The 17,808-nt window shown below is 48.3% G+C and overlaps 1 protein-coding gene across 1 annotated transcript in view; it reads left to right on the forward strand.

Annotated features, from left to right (window-relative positions):
* LOC119385620 (acidic mammalian chitinase) overlaps positions 1 to 17,808 on the forward strand; it is an 82,028-nt gene that overhangs the window by 22,905 nt on the left and 41,315 nt on the right. The window contains exon 6 of the mRNA XM_049414043.1: positions 9,406 to 9,576. Within this exon, the coding sequence (XP_049270000.1) occupies positions 9,406 to 9,576 (171 nt within the window). The remainder of the gene's footprint in view (positions 1 to 9,405; positions 9,577 to 17,808) is intronic.

A 17,808-nucleotide genomic window follows, 5' to 3' on the forward strand; every position in this document is an offset into this window, starting at 1 on the left:
GTCGGCGGTGTCTTCCGTCGCTGGCAATCTCGGCAAGGGTTAACAGAGTGGGCGACGTCGGCAGGAAGGCGGGGCCAGTAGTATTTTCCTGTATCCTCGCGAGCGTGCGGGAAAAGCCGAGGTGGCCAGCCGTTGGGTCATCGTGCAGCGCCTGCAGAACTTCTGGTAGCAGTGCCAAAGGTACAACGATAAGGTAGTTGGCCCAGACTGGAGAGAAGTTCTTCTTTACGAGGACGTTGTTTTTCAAGAGAAATGGCGCCAATCCCCGCCTGAATACTTTCGGAACAACGGCGGTCCTGCCCTTGAGGTATTCCACAAGACCCCGGAGTTCCCGGTCGGCTTGCTGTCGTTCAGCGAAGTCGTCGACACTTATGCTTCCCAAGAAGCAGTCATCATCGTGGTCGTCCTGCGGCGGTTCGTCGAAGGGGGCACGAGACAAGCAGTCGGCGTCGGAGTGTTTTCTTCCGGACTTGTAAATGACGGTAATGTCAAATTCTTGAAGTCTTAGGCTCCACCGTGCGAGGCGACCTGCAGGGTCCTTCAAGTTGGCTAGCCAACAGAAGGCGTGGTGGTCGCTCAAAACTTTGAAGGGCCGGCCGTAGATGTAAGGGCGAAACTTCGATGTAGCCCAGATGATGGCCAGGCACTCATTTTTTGTTGTGGAATAGTTGATTTCTCCCTCTGATAGCGACCGGCTAGCATAACTGATGACCCTTTCCAATCCGTCGGTCTTCTGCACAAGGACGGCGCCGAGTCCTACGCTGCTTTCGTCGGTGTGGATTTCCGTGTCAGCGTGCTCGTCGAAATGCGCAAGTATCGGAGGCGTCTGCAGGCGTCGTTTCAATTCTTGAAATGCCTGAACTTGTGACGTTTCCCACCTGAATTCGACGTCGGCCTTCGTGAGTTGCGTCCATGGCTCGGCGATCAGTGAAAATTCTTTGACGAAACGTCTGTAATAGGCGCACAAGCCGAGAAAAGGGCGTAGGGCCTTCTTGTCGGTGGGCGTCGCGAAGTCAGCGATGGCAGCTGTTTTCCGCAGGTCCGGGCGAACACCTTCCTTGCTGATCACATGACCCAAGAACAAGAGCTCCTCGTACGCGAAGCGGCACCTTTCATGCTTCAAAGTGAGTCCAGAGGTCTTGATCGCCTAAAGTACAGCTTCAAGGCGCCGAAGGTGTTCGTCGAAGTTTGAGGAAAACAGAACGACGTCGTCCAAGTACACGAGGCACGTCTGCCACTTCAAGCCGGCCAGTACTGTATCCATAGCCCGTTGAAAAGTCGCAGGTGCCGAGCAAAGACCAAAAGTCATGACCTTGAACTCAAACAGGCCGTCTGGTGTTATAAAGGCAGTCTTTTCTCGGTCTCGCTCGTCGACTTCTATTTGCCAGTAACCGGTCTTGAGGTCCATCGACGAAAAGTACTTTGCGTTGTGTAATCGATCCAGGGTGTCGTCTATCCGGGGAAAAGAATACACGTCCTTCTTCGTGACATTGATCAGGTGACGATAATCCACGCAAAAACGGAGAGTCCCATCCTTCTTCTTCACTAGCACCACGGGGGATGCCCACGGACTCTTCGACGGCTGGATGATGTCGTCGCGTAGCACTCCGTCGACCTGTTTCGGCCTCCCGTTCCCCCGTCGAAACCCGGTAGGGACTCTGACGGAGTGGTCGAGCATTTTTTTCTGTTATAATGCGGCGCTTAGCAAGGGGCGTTTGTCGGACCCGCGATGACGACGAGAAGCAGTCCTTGTTTTTCTGCAGAAGGCATCGAAGCTGTTGCTGCTGGCGATCGGGAAGACTTGGGTTTACGTCTACGGGTGGCTCAGGTATTGGGGTAGTCGTCGTAGCCTCGTCAGAATCTGCAAAGGCAAACGCATCGCTGACGGCCAAGATTTCTTTCATGTATGCAGTTGTCGTGCCCCTGTTTAGGTGCCTGTATTCTTGGCTGAAGTTCGTTAGCATCACGCTTCCTTATCCTTCATGCAACCGAGCAATGCCCCTTGCAGCGCAAATATCACAGTAGAGTAGAGTAACAAACGCTGATCGCTCTCGATTACATCTTCGATGTCTTCAGCTTTTTTCTGTGCTGACGGGAATTATGACGCTGGAGCGAGGCGGGATGGTAACTTGATCCTCGAGCACGTTCAGGGCATGGTGACACGGATTCGTATCCGGCGGTGTCGTTTTGTCCGACGATGGGGTTATCGACTTGGTTCTTAAGTCGATGACGGCGCCGTGATGGTTTAAGAAATCCATGCCAAGTATGACGTCCCTGGAGCAGTGTTGCAAGATTACGAAACTCGCAGGATACGTGCGATTTTAACACGAAAGTGTTTTATGCCGGGGTCCACCAAGTACATCCGTCACGGATATGACGTTGATAAAATGGACGCCAAAGGGTGAGGAAGAAAAAACCAACAAAAAGATACCCCGCTGGGAATCGAACCCACGACGTTGCAGCCGCGACGGCAAGCGCCCGACGCCCTAGCGACTAAGCTAACTCGGGAGATGCTAGACACGGCGCGAACGCGCCTTATATCTTTCGCACATTCTCTTTCGCGGTGGGCGGGGCGGAGCGGTGCCGCCGTCTGTGAGATGTGAAAAGAAGTAATGCTTCACGATCGACACTTACTCGCGCTTACTCCGAGATTGCACGCGATATCGGAGGTCATAGTTAAAGCGTCTCGATACCAGAGAGGTGGACTGGCCGCGCTGGCGTCGCCGAGGCACCCTTGACGCAGTTACGTTCTTTGCCTTTGGCTTCGTGTTAGCGTGCGTCGGCTCATCGGAGTAGTGCAGCTTCCACGTGCACGAACGGGATTTCTCCGCCGCCAACTGCTTCAATTGTGAGAGCACCGACTAACAAAACTGCTGCAATACGCGTTGCTAAAAGGGCGCGATTTCGACGGGCGAATGTCGTGCCTTGGTGGAGCGAGAGCAGTGCCTGCGAGACAGAGGCCAGCGGGACGCACGCGTTTGCGGCTCAGGCTACGAACCTTTACCTCCCGTGTCGCTGAAGCGCAGTGTGTGTTTATGCATGAGCACAGGCGTCGGCTACCCATTACTAGAAAGCGCACACCGTGCCGTTTCTCTCCTTAATTGACGACGCTTTGAAGAAGTGCATACCGGGTACCAGTGTTGATTATGAGCTTGTTGATATCATGCTGACGCGGGATTCACGATTCGCTGTCTCCAAATATATGCTCACACCGTCAGCTACCACAACGGTTTATACATGATCATGGGCGTTAGTCGTCGCGATAGAGACATGCTGCCAACATGGGTGCATCTACGTCAAACGGTGCTATAGCTGCCAAACACTAATAGACATTGTACAAGCTCTCATATATCACTACACAATTAGCACTACTTCTGTGAAGACACGTTTCACTTTCGTGTTATACCGATTCCTATGACGGAGGGACCAGCCATGTTTTTTTATTGTTACTCTTGCTGTGCAGACTCCAGACGGCGTTATTAGATGGCCTCCAGCGGTACGGATTTCGGGGCCTTCCCAAGCAGACTTAACTTTCTTCAGCTTCGTGGCGAAAGGCCAACTGATGACGCAATAGTCGGCTCCAGTGTCGACAAGAGCGGTGACGTTGTGGCCGTCAGTGAGAACGTCGAGGTCGCTAGTTCGTCGTCTTGCGTTGCGGTTGGGTCGCGGCGTCGGGTCACGGCTTCGTCGGTTTGTTCCGCTACTTCGACGTTGCGTCGTCAGGTCTTCATCGGGCCGTGAAGTTTGGACGTAAGGGCTTTGTTCGGATTGCGGCGTGTTGTTTAGATTTCGTTGCGGCGTTGTCGTCGGCGGCGGGGGATCTTCGGTAGTTCGTCGTACAGCAACCGCACCTCCATCGGTTGCTGCCCTTAGTTTTCCGGATACGGGCTAGGCGACCGGTCCCGGTTTGGGCCAGTGTACTGCCGGCGGTGCGGTGACATGTAGCGGCCGGGCGACGGCGAGCGGGAAGGTCGTCGTTCTTGCCACTCTGTTGCGTTGAGGTAGTCGTCGATGTCGCGAGGCCGTTCGCCTGGCTGCGGGCGCGGCGCGTTGACGGTCAATCCGCGTAGCCTCATCTGTCGGTACTCAGAAGGACGTTTTGCTGGGCGAGTTGGTAATATTCCATTATTAAACTTAGCGCAAAACCCACTTCACTCTGTGCGTGTTATTTTGCGCTAAGTTTAATAATGTCGGTACTCGCAGCGGCGGTACGTGTGACCGACCTCCCCGCAGTGGTAGCAGAGTGGGCGGTGGTCAGGGGCGCGCCAAACGTCGGTCTTCCTCGGCGTGTATCGCTGGCCGTCTGGCGGGCGGTATGACGTCGGTGGCGGCGGCAGTGGTGCCTGGCGGCGGAACTGCTGGGGCGGTGCGGCGTCCTGACGTGGGCGAGGAGAGGGGGGGCATTGCGTCGGTCTGCAGCAGCATAGCTCACTGCTTGCAGCTGCGGCTGCGCTGCCTTGGGGGTGCCCAGAGACTGCTGGATTTCCTCTCGGACGATGTCAGCGATCGAGGCAACTTCAGGCTGTGGTGAGGGTAACAGCTTGCGCAGTTCTTCCCGTACGATCGCTCAGATCGTTCCGCGCAGGTCGTCGGAGCCGACGGCATGAACAGCTGGGCTGTCTTGAATCGATCGGGGATTGTAGTGGCGGTTGCGCATTTCCAGCGTCTTCTCAATCGTCGTCGCGTCTGAGGTGAATTCTTGGACTGTCGAGGTTGGGTTCCGCATCAGCCGAGCGAAGAGCTCTTGCTTTACCCCTCGCATGAGCAAGCGGACTTTCTTGTCCTCGGGCATGGACGGGTCAGCGTGGCGGAACAGTCGGGTCATTTCCTCTGCAAAGATGGCAACGCTTTCATTTGGAAGTTGGACCCGCGTCTCTAGCAAGGCTGCGGCCCTTTCCTTTCGGACGACGCTTGCACACATCTTCGGGAAAGCGCTGCGAAAGGCGTCCCAAGCTCGATGAGCGGACTCCCGATTCTCGAACCAGGTCCTTGATGCGTCTTCAAGGTAAAAGTAAACGTGGCGCAGCTTGTCGTTGGAGTCCCAGTTGTTGAATGCTGAGACCCTTTCGAAAGTCTCGAGCCAGGTTTCCGGGTCTTCGAATGACGACCCGCGCAAGATTGGCGGCTCCTTGGGCTGCCGGAGAAGTATCGGCGCAGGCTGCACGGGGTCGGTCATCGTCGCTGCGGTCGGTGTTGGGACCTGGGGCTGCCTGGTTTTTTCGGGTAAGAGCCCGTACTCTGGCTGCAGTCCCTTCTGCCTGCGGCTTGTTCGACGATCCGGGTTTTCTTTGCCGTCGTCCTCCTCGCGAATTGGGCTTGGGTCAGCGCTTCACGGGGGCGTCCGGCTCATGGAAGAAGCAGCACCTCCACCAGATGTCACTTGGTCGTGACGTCGACGAAGACAGCAGTCAGCACGTCCGAGATGCAATACACTGATAGCGGTGAACAGAGCGTCGACCGTCGATCAACTGACAAGCGGTGAAGCGCGTCGGTATTTATACATGTGCCGTCGAATATTTGAGCGTTATTTCAGGTTCTCGCGCAAGTTCTAGAATAAGCTCGAGTGTTCGCGTCTTGCGCGAAATCTTAACAAAACGATCTACAATAATCGCGAAGCATCTCGAACAATGAGGCGCGGTTTGCGCTGAGCGCTGCTGACAGTGTTTGTGGGCGAAAAACGAATAAAGCAAAAGTGATAATAAGAAAACGCCCGTGGCAATATTATAACAGAGTAAGACCGCCTTAATCCTTGCTAGAAAGTCCTGTAGCACGGTTACTGGAAAAAGTGTCGCGATACTTCAAAACAGTATTCGCCAGAGCTATTTGGTTCGTAGACAACACTGGTTTGAGCAGCGGAACTTAAACCGAGGGACAAAAAGAAAGACTACGACGTCGCTGTACTCTTCGTTGGCTTACCCGGACAGGGGGAGAGGAGGGGTGCGCTTCCTTCCCCCGAATGTTTTCAATTTCGCGTGTGCATTTATACACGCACACATACAAACGGACGCGCGAACATACATAAAGTATAGTTCAATTCTCCTCCACTCCCACCCCCTTTCCGATAAAACTTTCTGGCTGCGCTAAGGATACTCTTGTATAACGGCGAGGGCTGGGCAGTGTTGGGACACTCTGGTATCGCGATACTGTCCATCTCTGACCGTGACGCACTGCAACTGCTTTGCCGCATATCAGCGCTGTTCTGCGGTGGAGGTCACTACAACGAATTTGTTTCTTTTTTGGCACAAGTAAGCAATGCAAATAACCAGTACATTAAGTGTGAGCGACTGTGCAAGCCATGGAGAGCCGTAAGCAAGGTGCGCGTCAAGATATGGGCAGCGCTCGCAGCTCGGATTTTATTTACTCTCCATAATGCATGTTCTTTAGTAAGCTTTACCGCTGCGCAGTCATGTAATGCGAAGAGAACTAACTGCCGTGGTGTGAAGCATACCAGTTCTGTGTGCTTACCAGTTGTGGCCGTTCGTTGCGCGACAGATTATTCCCACGTTGATTTAAGAACTCAGAATGCCCCGTGGTTCGATACAGACGTTTCAGAAAGGGCGTGGGAGGGGGAGGGGGCCATGATTTATGAATAATTGGTAAAGTTTTCAAATTGAATAAACTTCGGCAGATCCCACGCCTTGTGGGAATCGGTTTCATGCGAAGCAGTCGTCGAGTAATTCTACACTCCATTCTTTTTTTGCTTTGAGCCATGCGTTACGAGGTGCATCGACGTGCTTTTGTACTTTGTAAGTGTAGTAGCTGTGTGCATATCGTGGGCTTACCAGGCACGGCGACAACACTGGCGTTTAAAAGGTAACTTACGCTCTGACGTGACGTCAGCACTCACGTTAGAGCACATACGTCAGTATTATCGGAACGAAGTGCACTTTACAGTGCGATTATGTCAATATCACATCATCGTAACTTTCGTTAGCGTATTCGTCCGGAGTCGAGCAATGCTTGAATGTAGCTTGCTGAATCCTAGGAATAAATATAATGTTTATTATACTGCTATAAAAGAGGAGCCAGCACTGGAACTGCAGATGATAAGCTTACATGACTCCTGCATCGTAGGAGTAGATATAGTGTTTATTGCTTTGTTATATTATATATACATACTTATACATATACGGCGCATGACGGCGGCGACCGGGACGGCAAAAACTAGCCGAAACTGTCCATATAATTGCTATCGCAATAAGATTAGATAGCCAGCACCACAACCACAATTTACGTTGCACCGACCGACATTACACCTGCATAGGCACTTTTTCCAAAGCAGTTTGTAGACCAGGCGGGGCTCTGTGGTAGTATACCTAACTGCCACGCAGAATGCTTGGGTTCGATTCCTGATGGGATCCTAATGTTTTAGGAGCTGGTTCGCCAGGTTCTTAAGCTGGGGTCAAGTCCCGCGCCATAACATGCACCTATTCATTCATAGCGTCGTGGAACGCGAAAAGGAACGCTACGCGCGTCGCGTCTTCCCTCTAGCCTGGCCGTTAATTCTCACGGTGCGAGCGGGGAACGCGGTCGACAGCCAGGCGAGCGTCGGACAGCTATTTTTAGGGCCACATTGTCGTGCGTGTCTCGAGGGCAGCTTTCAAATTGAAAGAACATTAGGAGCGTTGGGTCTGCAAGTGTCGACAATGGAGAATCAGACGCTCTTAGCTATTTCTCGTATATATACTTCAATCAATGTGTGTATAATTGTAAATCTTGTATAAAGTTTTCCTTAGACATTAAAAAATATTTACAGTTGTGTTGCATATATGCTTTATGCGTATGTATGTATAACGGGGGCCGCACGTACGCGATATATATATACCTCGGTAAAGGAAGGCCTAGATAAGTTTACCTGATCCACCATTACAACGTGCGTGGTAGGGACCATGAACTCGACTGATCAGATGAGAAAGTAAGCAATCTGCTTTGCTTCGCCGCGCCTTTTGGTACACACATGGTGCGTTCTACGTAGGGCGTCAGAAGCTGGCTTCGCCGCAGCACTCAACGGCGCTGAGGCTGAGCTTTATTGCCGCACTGTTTTAAACAAACAATAATAATGATTATTCGGTGAATATCGCGTATGCTGGTAACTACTGTTGGAAGCTACCTTTTGGGAAAAAAAACTAAAAACTTGCTCGACTGTAAACCAAACAGAAGGCCCAAACAGCGGCTTATATATATATATATATATATATATATATATATATATATATATATATATATATATATATATATATATATATATATATATATATATATATATATCTATATATATATGCTTTTTTATCATGTGCTAACTTTCACGCTCCAAAACAACATCTCGGCGCGCAGCCCCCCTCCAGCTCCTGCACAGAAATAACCTTTTTACCAGTAGCACTTGGCAGTGTCCTTTGGTAACGACAAAGCCAAAAGAAATGTTTTCCTGTTCTCATATCAAGGATATCCTGCAGCATTTCTTTATAATCTCTTCGCGTCGTGTCGTCTAGTACAAGAAAACGTAACGCAGTGACGTGCTCGCGTGCGCAAGCTATGAAAAAAAAGCGCACTAGGTTACAGCCCATGCGGAGGTGGCAATATAATGCAGTTGACGTCTTTATTAAGAACAAGGGATAATAAGAAGATTGTAAATTGAATATTTTTCTGCTAGACGAAAAAGATTCCGACTTCTGCTATTGCGGCCACGGACAAAAGCAGGCCGGAATCAAACGCCGCATGCTCAGCAAAGCCCCGATGATTTTTAGAAGAGACGACATCCACGAGAGTTAGTTCGTTAGTTAGTTAAGAGACTTTATTTCTTTATCCGGTGGACGACTATCCTAGCCCCGCGAGCGGAGGATCATCGCGATGCGGCCAAACATCGCGTCGGCGTGACGTCCTCTACTCGGCGAGCAGCCCTCGCTACTCCTGCCTTCTTCTGGCATTCTCGCCTGCCCCTGTGCAGGGGTTGTAGCGAGCACCTGGCGCTTTCTCTCGGGCGCTGCTTTTCGGGGGCAGCCCAAATCCACTGGACGGCCTGTGTCTGTTCTTCCCATATGTGGCTTCCCGCGGCGGCCACAAGCCACGGCGGGGTCGTCGTCACTGTCCTTGCCTCCCTCGGATTCTGTTCACAATCCTATAAAATGTGGGCCAAAGTAGCTCTTTCCGATCCACACACGCGACAAGAGTCTCTTACATATACGCTAGAACACGCGTACTGCAGACTGTGTCGCTACACACGCCGGTGCTCATGATGCACGAGAGTGTGTCTGCGCGTAAAGAGGCGGTAGTTTCCTAGCGCTTGATAATTGCCCTGCATTTTCATGAAGGTTTTACATTAATATCTACCGAAGAGCTTTATTACAAGCAAGATGACAGTTTTCAAATACTAACTCTCCGTTTATTCACCCGTGTGTTTGCTCACAGGCTTCAAGCGCCAACCTGTGGGCAGAATTGGGCATGCCAAAATCTAAAATTATGGTCGGAATACCGACATACGGTCATTCCTGGGTGCTCGCGAATCCTTCGCACTGGAAGGTTGGGTCATTGGCCACCGGACGGGGCAAACACGGTGGCGGTTATGCATCTGTTCCAGAGGTAAGCGTCGTTATTTCCAGCACACGTTTAGCTCCCGCTACAGGTTAAAAAATCTTCGCGATGTGTGGCACCTTGTACCACCTGCGTCCATTCTGTTCCTGTTATTCATCTAATATCACGAAATCACCAGACTATCTTATACTATTTAGTGCACTATGGCTAAAATGGTGTACGCGATTCAACAGTAAATACGAGGTAGTGAGATAAAGAAACGTTACTACTGAGTGACAAAAAAATAAGAAAATCACCGCCATATATCCACGAAGTGAATGATGTTAGAGGAGCTTGCTCGGAGATGATCGGGTAACCCGCGAATCCTCCGTACGCATTCCTCTACGATCATATATAGACGTGACAACATTGTTATGTATACGTTAGCCCTCATCGCTTAGGCCTCCAGGGCTCTCACCGCAGGGTCTTGGCGGCGAGCCCGAGCTGCTGCTGCGTTGCGAGCCCGCCGCGCTGCTGCCTTGGCTGGGATGTTCATGCTGCGGAGCGGCAACGAAGAGTGTTCACTAAGTGAGCTCCCGGCGAAGAGAAAGGAAGCGCGCCAAACGAGAGCACCAAACGAGAGGCGCGGCCCTCTAGCGGTCACCTATCTAACTAGCGCATCCGACGAGCATGGCGGGTGCCGCCGTGTGCGCGGTGCCGCGCCATCAAGTGAGCATTCTTGAAATCGCCGGAGTGTGTACACGCCGCCGACGGACAAGGCGCGAGCATAAGGAGCAAGCTCCTAAAAATGGTATTTACTGACAAGTCCCAATATACGGGTAGTACTATCATTTAGTGGCGTGTAAGTATTCTTCATTTCCAATAAAAGGTAGGATGCAAGAACACCGTTGTCATTACTTTATTGAGTGTTTCAAGTCCCCTGTCGAAAAATCGCTTCGGTAGGTTGGTGGGAGAAGATAGCGTTTGCAAAGCACGAAACGCCTTAGTGGGGCGAGAATGGCGGACATTTGCTACAGAAGGTCGACTTTTCATCTTTCCGTAGTTAGGAGCGCGCTGTAAATCAGGGCTGGGCCTCGTTGCGGAATAGAACACGTGCAACAGCGAAGAAAGCGTCAGCGAATTTTATACACTAGCCGAGGAAAGCCGGCAGTGTCTCTGTCTAGAGGGGGTAGCCGTTGCGGGCAGTTTGGTAAGTTGTAACACGTCAGTTCGATTTTATTTGTTTGGTAAAGTGATGGACCGATTTGGAAACTTCTATTGGTAAAGCGTTCCCCAGACGGCGCTCTACTACTTCCAGGGTGCAACGAAAATTCGCCATGGGGCCTAATGAAAGAACCCTTAGTGAAATGTCATATTAGAAACTACACACTCACAGCAAATGAGTATTCAACATTATTCAACCTTTGAAAGACTGCAGTTTATTACTTCAACATTTAAGTATACATCAGTGTAGATTTGTGGATGGCATATCGACTACCTCAATCTGTCGACAAGGGGGAGTAAATTTTTAGTTTATTTAAGATAGAATGAAATGTAGGTTGTGTTAGCAACAGCCAATCGCCTTGTACATTAGGTATTTCCGTAGCCGCCCAAAATATGTCTTGCTGGATTTGTAGTCTATGGAATAACATTACTACGTTTTATCCATAACTTCTTGTTTGTCAAAAGTAACATATTGTGCTGCAGGGTGTAAAGGATGCGTGCGCACAACGCGCCCTTATTTGTTCTTATAAAGTGCTACTTCGATTGCACCGTACTTCAACGTAATGCACTTCCTTTGCAGGTGTGTGCACTGCTAAAGGATGGCGCACAGAGGGAGTACGACACCGAATCAGTGGTACCATATCTCCACAAAGAAAAATTGTGGGTTAGCTACGACGACCAGGAGAGCGTCGCACTCAAGGTTCATTGCTGGCTACGGAACTTACTCAGTCTTTTTAAAGCATGTTATTCGTACATTTAGTTACGGGGCCCTGCTTCATCGTTATATTTTTAGTGAGATCCCGCTCACAAAAAAAGGGCATGACACCACAACACGCTTGTGAAGGCAAGTGAAGCACTTAAGAAAAGAAAGGCGTTGCAATCCTTCCCCTCGTTTCGCAGTGCTCCAAAGGATGGTACTTAAGTGTTAAACAGGGTTGCCGTTGGTGGCTACTTAGCGCCAAATTGGCAACATTGCGACCCCGCCTGGCGACGAAAATTTCAGGTTGGCGTCATGGCTCCTTTCTGGCTACTTTGCACTTCGATTTAGGGGTATTTAGCAGCCATTTTTTTATTAGTTTTAGATGAAAGACCGAGCAAGCCTAGCTACTACCCTTTGTTTCCATGCTTTTCTGACGTGTCAGCCGAAGCATGCGCATGATCTCCCTCTGCCACCAGTTTGGTGCACATCGAGGCACCTCAGCGCAATGCGTGGAGCGCCTGCTAAAACGGCGTCACGATCTACCTATTTTCGTTCGCCTTCTCAATGTGTGTCACACTCATATTGGGGGTGTGGCCAAGAATTTGGTGGTTTTAGAACTTTAAATAAAAACTGGGGCTTTTACGTTCTATTGATGCGAAGACTGAGTAAACGACGGAGCTGGTCACGTTGCCTCCATATTTTCTCTCCTCCTCACCCTCACCTCCCTTTCCCACACTTGCTATACTATACTACACATGGCTATGCTTCATTTTTTTATCTATTTGTGTATGTTTATATGTTTCTATTTCTCTCTCTATTTCTTTCTCTGCTTTTACATAGTTTTACTTCTTTTCTTCTTTTCTTGCTCTATATTTCTCGCGCCCTCTCTCTACCTCTACTTGTTCTCTCGCCTTCTCTTTTTCTTCTCTCAGTCTTCCCTTTTTTCCCTCTTTCTCTCTCTGTTTATTTCTTTCTCTGTATTTCTTTAGGGTTTTCCATTAAGGGCGGGTGGATGTTGGCAATCTGTGGTGGCCATGTTGTTTTTATGGCGTCAGTCTAATCTGTTATTTATTATTTAATTACTGATGCCAAATCACCATGGAAAGCTCAGCAGCACGTTCAAATGATGATAATATATTATCAAAATGACTGCTCGTTCGTGCAGACAACGGGCCTAAAAATCATGTTAAGCGACGAGGCGCATTTTTGCATGGATGACTACCTAACAAGCACAATTACCGTATATGGGACGAGGCCAGCCCACACGAGGTTCACCAGGCGGCGATCGGCCCATAAAAACTTATTGTTTGATGCTAAACTTCGGTCGTCGGCGCCACTGGTCCATACTTTTTTTAGAACGATGTTGGTGAGGACATCGTCGTCAACGGCGAGCGCTACGGAAAAATGATAACCGATTTCTTTTGACCGAAATTGAACGATTTGTACGTAGACTGCACATGATTCATGTAGGACGGCGCTATGTACCACACAGCGGACGTAACGATGGACATTCTGCATGAACGCTTTGAGGGTAGGGGTATCTCTCGCAGTGGTGACCTGAACTGTTCACCAATATTGTGGGATTTGACCCAGCTCGGCTTTTTCTTTCGGGGTTCTCTGAAGTCGCACGTCTATATCAATAAGTTGCATATATACTGATGTCCTTAGAGTCAACGTAACCCAGGCCATCGCTCAAATTCATCCAGATCTATGTGGCAGAGCCACTGAAAATTCTGAGAAGCCGAGGCGGACATTTGAACGCTGTTATATTCCATACATAATGGTGTACATGGGCGTTTCAAAGAAAAAAGAATTTCGTTAATGCCTTACACACAGCTAGTTTTATTCCATTACAGCATAGATCCACCCATCATGGAAAAACTTATATGTTTTTTTCCCTTTTCCGTCTATCTGTCTCTCTCTCTCTCTATTTCTGTACGCGCTTTTTCGCCTTCTATCTTCACTAAGGACAAATCAGCGCACGTATTCTGTGAGTGAAGCAGAACAAGAAGATGACCAAGGTGAAGGAGAGAACAAAGAGAGCGCGTGCCGGTTCATGGTGATGATAGTTTTCAGATTCAGCAGACACATCACGCCCGGCTTAAACAGCTCAGCTGTTAAAAGATAGAAATTGGGAAGGTATCTAATATAGCTTTCATATTAGAAATGATATTTAAATGCGCCTTTTGCCTAAGATAAAACTGACGAAGTGGCGCGCATGTTGGCAAAGGCGTGGCTAGCATGCTGTCCACGCTGCGCGCCATCAATGCTGGCGCGACGAGTCAATTTCTAATCTTGATACAAAGCGCGTGTTGGGCTGTGAACTTGACAAAAACAGAGATCTGCAGCAAAATAAAGCTGGACTGGTCATCTTCAACCGGATATGAATACTTGAAGCTGGGCTGGCAGTGGGGTATCATCGAGTCAGTTTCGGTCCGCGACTTCAAGCACGAGCTGCTTTTAAGATTATTGTTTATACTCTCTGGTTGGCTCGAATGTTTCAATTTTACGCTGTCTCTGGTAATTCCTGTAGATATTCAACACAGACTGTACTATGCAGGCGCGTGGAACTCATAATTTGTTCATTTACTTGCAACTTGCCTATGGCTTGAAGATGAATCAAGAAAAGAAAAAAAAATGTGCTTTTATTTCTTTTTTATTGCTGATTCAGAATTATATTATTCATTGTTCAATAATAAAAACTGTTTTCATAATACCACTTTTCTACCATTTGGCTACAAATTTGGCGATAAGGCTAAATGGCGTGGCCACTTTGGCAACTTTAAGCTTGAGCTCTGGCTCCTTTCCGAATCTACGCAACGGCCACCCTGTTTAACCACTGGCATATCCGCGTGTTTTCGGTGTGATAAACTAGCCAGCCTATCTGCCAACTATACGACCGGCTTCCATAGCGATGCTTGCACTATCTGCAGAGGCGGCATCCAATTTCATTCTTGTCACGCTGCGACGAGTGCGTGCTAGTGACCAATCCTTGTCGATGGCTCGGTCGATGGCTTTAACGTGCGTGAATGATAACTCAACGTGTACGGCTCGAAGGATTTCATATGTATAACTTCAAATTATGTTTTCAAATGACGACGACTTGTTGGTTTCATATTCTTTGTGTACTGCTTGCGATTCTCAGAGAGTACTTACGCATTGTTTTTACCGTATTTCCCTTGCATTAAATTAACATAGCAGAGCGCGAAACGTGAAGACCCACATATCAAAAACTTGAACGCTTTTAAGTAAATCAGCACATCTCTAGGCCGCAAATTTCGGTTTCCTTTTTGGAAATACATCACGAGGAGACATTATACGAAATCAGGTGAGAGAAACAAATGGAGACGTTGTCGCACTCACCCTGCCTGGCTCTATCGTTCGCCACGTTTCTCTGTCGGGTCTCACAACAAAGTAGGCGACTGAGTCTGTGAGAGCCAGCGTCGACACGCCGCTGTGATGTCTAGGTGTCCTTTCGGCTCACGCATGACCAGCCTTTGGCGACACAGCCACCTCAAACAAACCTAAACTGAAACAGGTTGTCAAGTAAATAAAGCAGGAAAATATTGATGGCTTTGAGGCCTACTAATATTCTGTACAGTTCGTCGAACTCCTCTGTTGTTCACTTATTGCAAGAAAATAACACGTGATGAATACCATGTCAGTAATCCTACGGATTGGAAGGAACCCGCGTCGGCAATTTCAAATGAAGAACAAATTTTGTCCCGGTGTTATACTGAAACAATCCAAAGATGACGAGTTTGTGTGTTAATGTGTCGTAGGCAGTTTCCTTTCGCAGCTGAAGTGTCACTGAAGCGTGTATTGCGTCTAAGGTTCATTTGCATTCTTTTTTCGTAGGCCACGTGGATTCTGAGCAACGGGTACGGAGGCACAATGACCTTTAGCTTGGACTCTGACGACTGGCAAGGGAAATGCGGCAACGGAACCTTCCCGCTCCACAAAGCCATTGCCCATCAAGGCAATGACGGCAACTCACAGCATCTTCAATTCAATCGCTAGAAGTGCTAACACCCTCGCATTGCTGCGGCTGCGCAGTACGATGCCATTCGGTACCATTTTTTTATTGGCTGCTCGGCTTTCTTTCATGGCCATTGTTTGAGGTGCTTCAATGCCACAAACGTATTTATTGAGCGCTTAAACATGATTAAGTGACGGGGCTAATCACTTAAATTGCAAAGAAAAACATAAGAAGCGAACACAAGCGATCACGATTAAGAAAACCACATAAATCTTACGTTGTTTCTAGTGAAATAACTGTTTGGAATGTTATGAAAAAGACACATTTATGTTGCCAAGAATGTGAATGGGATGTTTTTCATTCTTTTTGAGCGGCTTACTTCAGTGACAATCACGAGGGGCAAATTTTTTATCTCAATGAAGAAATCCGAGCAAGAAAGTGCTGGCGAAAACTGCTGACTAAATTTGTATAAAAGGCTTTACGCATCATACGGAACCTAATACCGTTTCATCACAAGTCTCTGTTTCACCATCATCATTCTCTGTTTCTGCCTATAGAATTATATACTAAAGACATCTGAAATATAACCAGCGCTTTGAAATCGTGGCTGTGGCGCAAAGATGTAAATTACCAGGACATCAATCGGTGCTTACCTATGGGAGCCAAACAGCAAAAGGCCAACCAGGGCCTAGTGCCACAAACATGTGTTTTTTAGACCAAGAACTGTTTCTTGGCCGAGCAAAAGTAATTACGCAGTGTAAGTGTGGTTTTATAACGCTGTTAGGGACGCGCCGTCGGTCGCCCTTCCAGAACACGCACAAGAACTTTCACGCGAAAAGGTCGTAGACCTATAGGGGATGCAGGTGCAAAGTTCATTGCGCAGCGCTTATGATAGCTCTGCGTACATGATGGTTCATGTGTATTTGCCAGTGCACCAAACAACTGTTCAGCCTTTTGTCCCTCGTATGACGGTTGCCTCATGAAAAGCCAATAGCACACAATTATTAGATCTAGTGTAACATCTAGAACTTCTCTAATGTGCCTGCAGCTTCGACTAGAGCCAGTTGTAAGGTAGAACAGGAAAGACGTAATGCTTGACTGAGCAACATGTAGCACGTTGTAACGCTTGTATATTCTGCATAAGAAATAAGAAGCACAGGAAACGCGCTTGCACCTTTCGCTTCACTCGTATTTCTGAAATAAACATATCTTCCCAGCATCTCCCTTATGTGTCTCAATTCCTCCAGAACATTTTTTAACGTTCCCACTGGACGACAGAGCGAGCTGCATTGAGCAATGTACAGTTTTTTGCATTTTCATTAGTGAAGTTGCATTTATTAATAAACTAAATGATTAATACTTGAGAGTTTCTTTGGTTTGTAGGCACTCTTAATTCCATTGCCTATAGAAGTAAGAGGAATGCTTTCTTTTGTCTTTCGCAATTGACATTACAATAAATACCCCGTTATCAGTCAGATATAATAAACGCAGCGAGAGTGTTTTGTTCAGATTTATGCTTGCTGCTACATTCCGCCTTGGAATGAATGTAGGTGTACCTCTGGCAACTACGCTTACGGACATAGCAAAGAATTCAAAATCACTATGCGCTTTCTTACGAGGTTCTGCCTACATGCGCGTGCTGGCACCCGGACACGTAATAATACGACGGAGACATGTTTATTCGCGCGCCATCTGCAAAACAATAAGTATTGCTAACGCACAATTCTCACGAATTGATGGGAAAAATAACACCTCGGCGACTGCAAACGTACAGTCCATGACATCATGGCTGCGAAACGCTCACGCGGTGGCAGCGCTTCCTATCAGTGAGGTGAGTGCATCGGTAAGCAGTTCGCTTGCCTCGTTTTTGAGAGTCTCTGCTGGGTGGCGCGACAAATCGTTTTGCTCGCATTTGGAACTTTGCAATAGACGGCGCCACTGCACAACCTCCGGAGAATACTTCTATCTCTGATGAAGCAGGCCCTCGTTACTTCGCTCAACGCCTAGGCTTTACAAGTTAATTGCGCAGAACTTCCCACGGGGTGTAGGTAAGCATCGGTCGTGAAATTAAGGTGTATGCAACGAGGTATATTTCGCTCGCTCACCTATGTTGACATGCCGCTGTGATTTTGTGCTGTTTACTTTTCTGTGTGAAGTAGCTGGTCGCAAGACGCAGTCACTGACGGCGAGACCATTATAAAGAGTGAATGCAAAACGGATCATGAGCTGGGATATCGGTTACAATAAAAAAGCTAATTCAATTCCTATACACCATTGCAAAGGCGGCACGGTGTACAATGAATATGTTATATAACAGCGACAAAGCCGGATACCGAAAAATGTCATTGATGGTGACCAAAATCCTATTTTTAAAGGGATATAAATTACACAGTACATT

The sequence above is a fragment of the Rhipicephalus sanguineus genome, chromosome 3 (assembly GCF_013339695.2).
Source record: "Rhipicephalus sanguineus isolate Rsan-2018 chromosome 3, BIME_Rsan_1.4, whole genome shotgun sequence".
In the NCBI taxonomy this organism is placed as follows: Eukaryota; Metazoa; Arthropoda; class Arachnida; order Ixodida; family Ixodidae; genus Rhipicephalus; species Rhipicephalus sanguineus.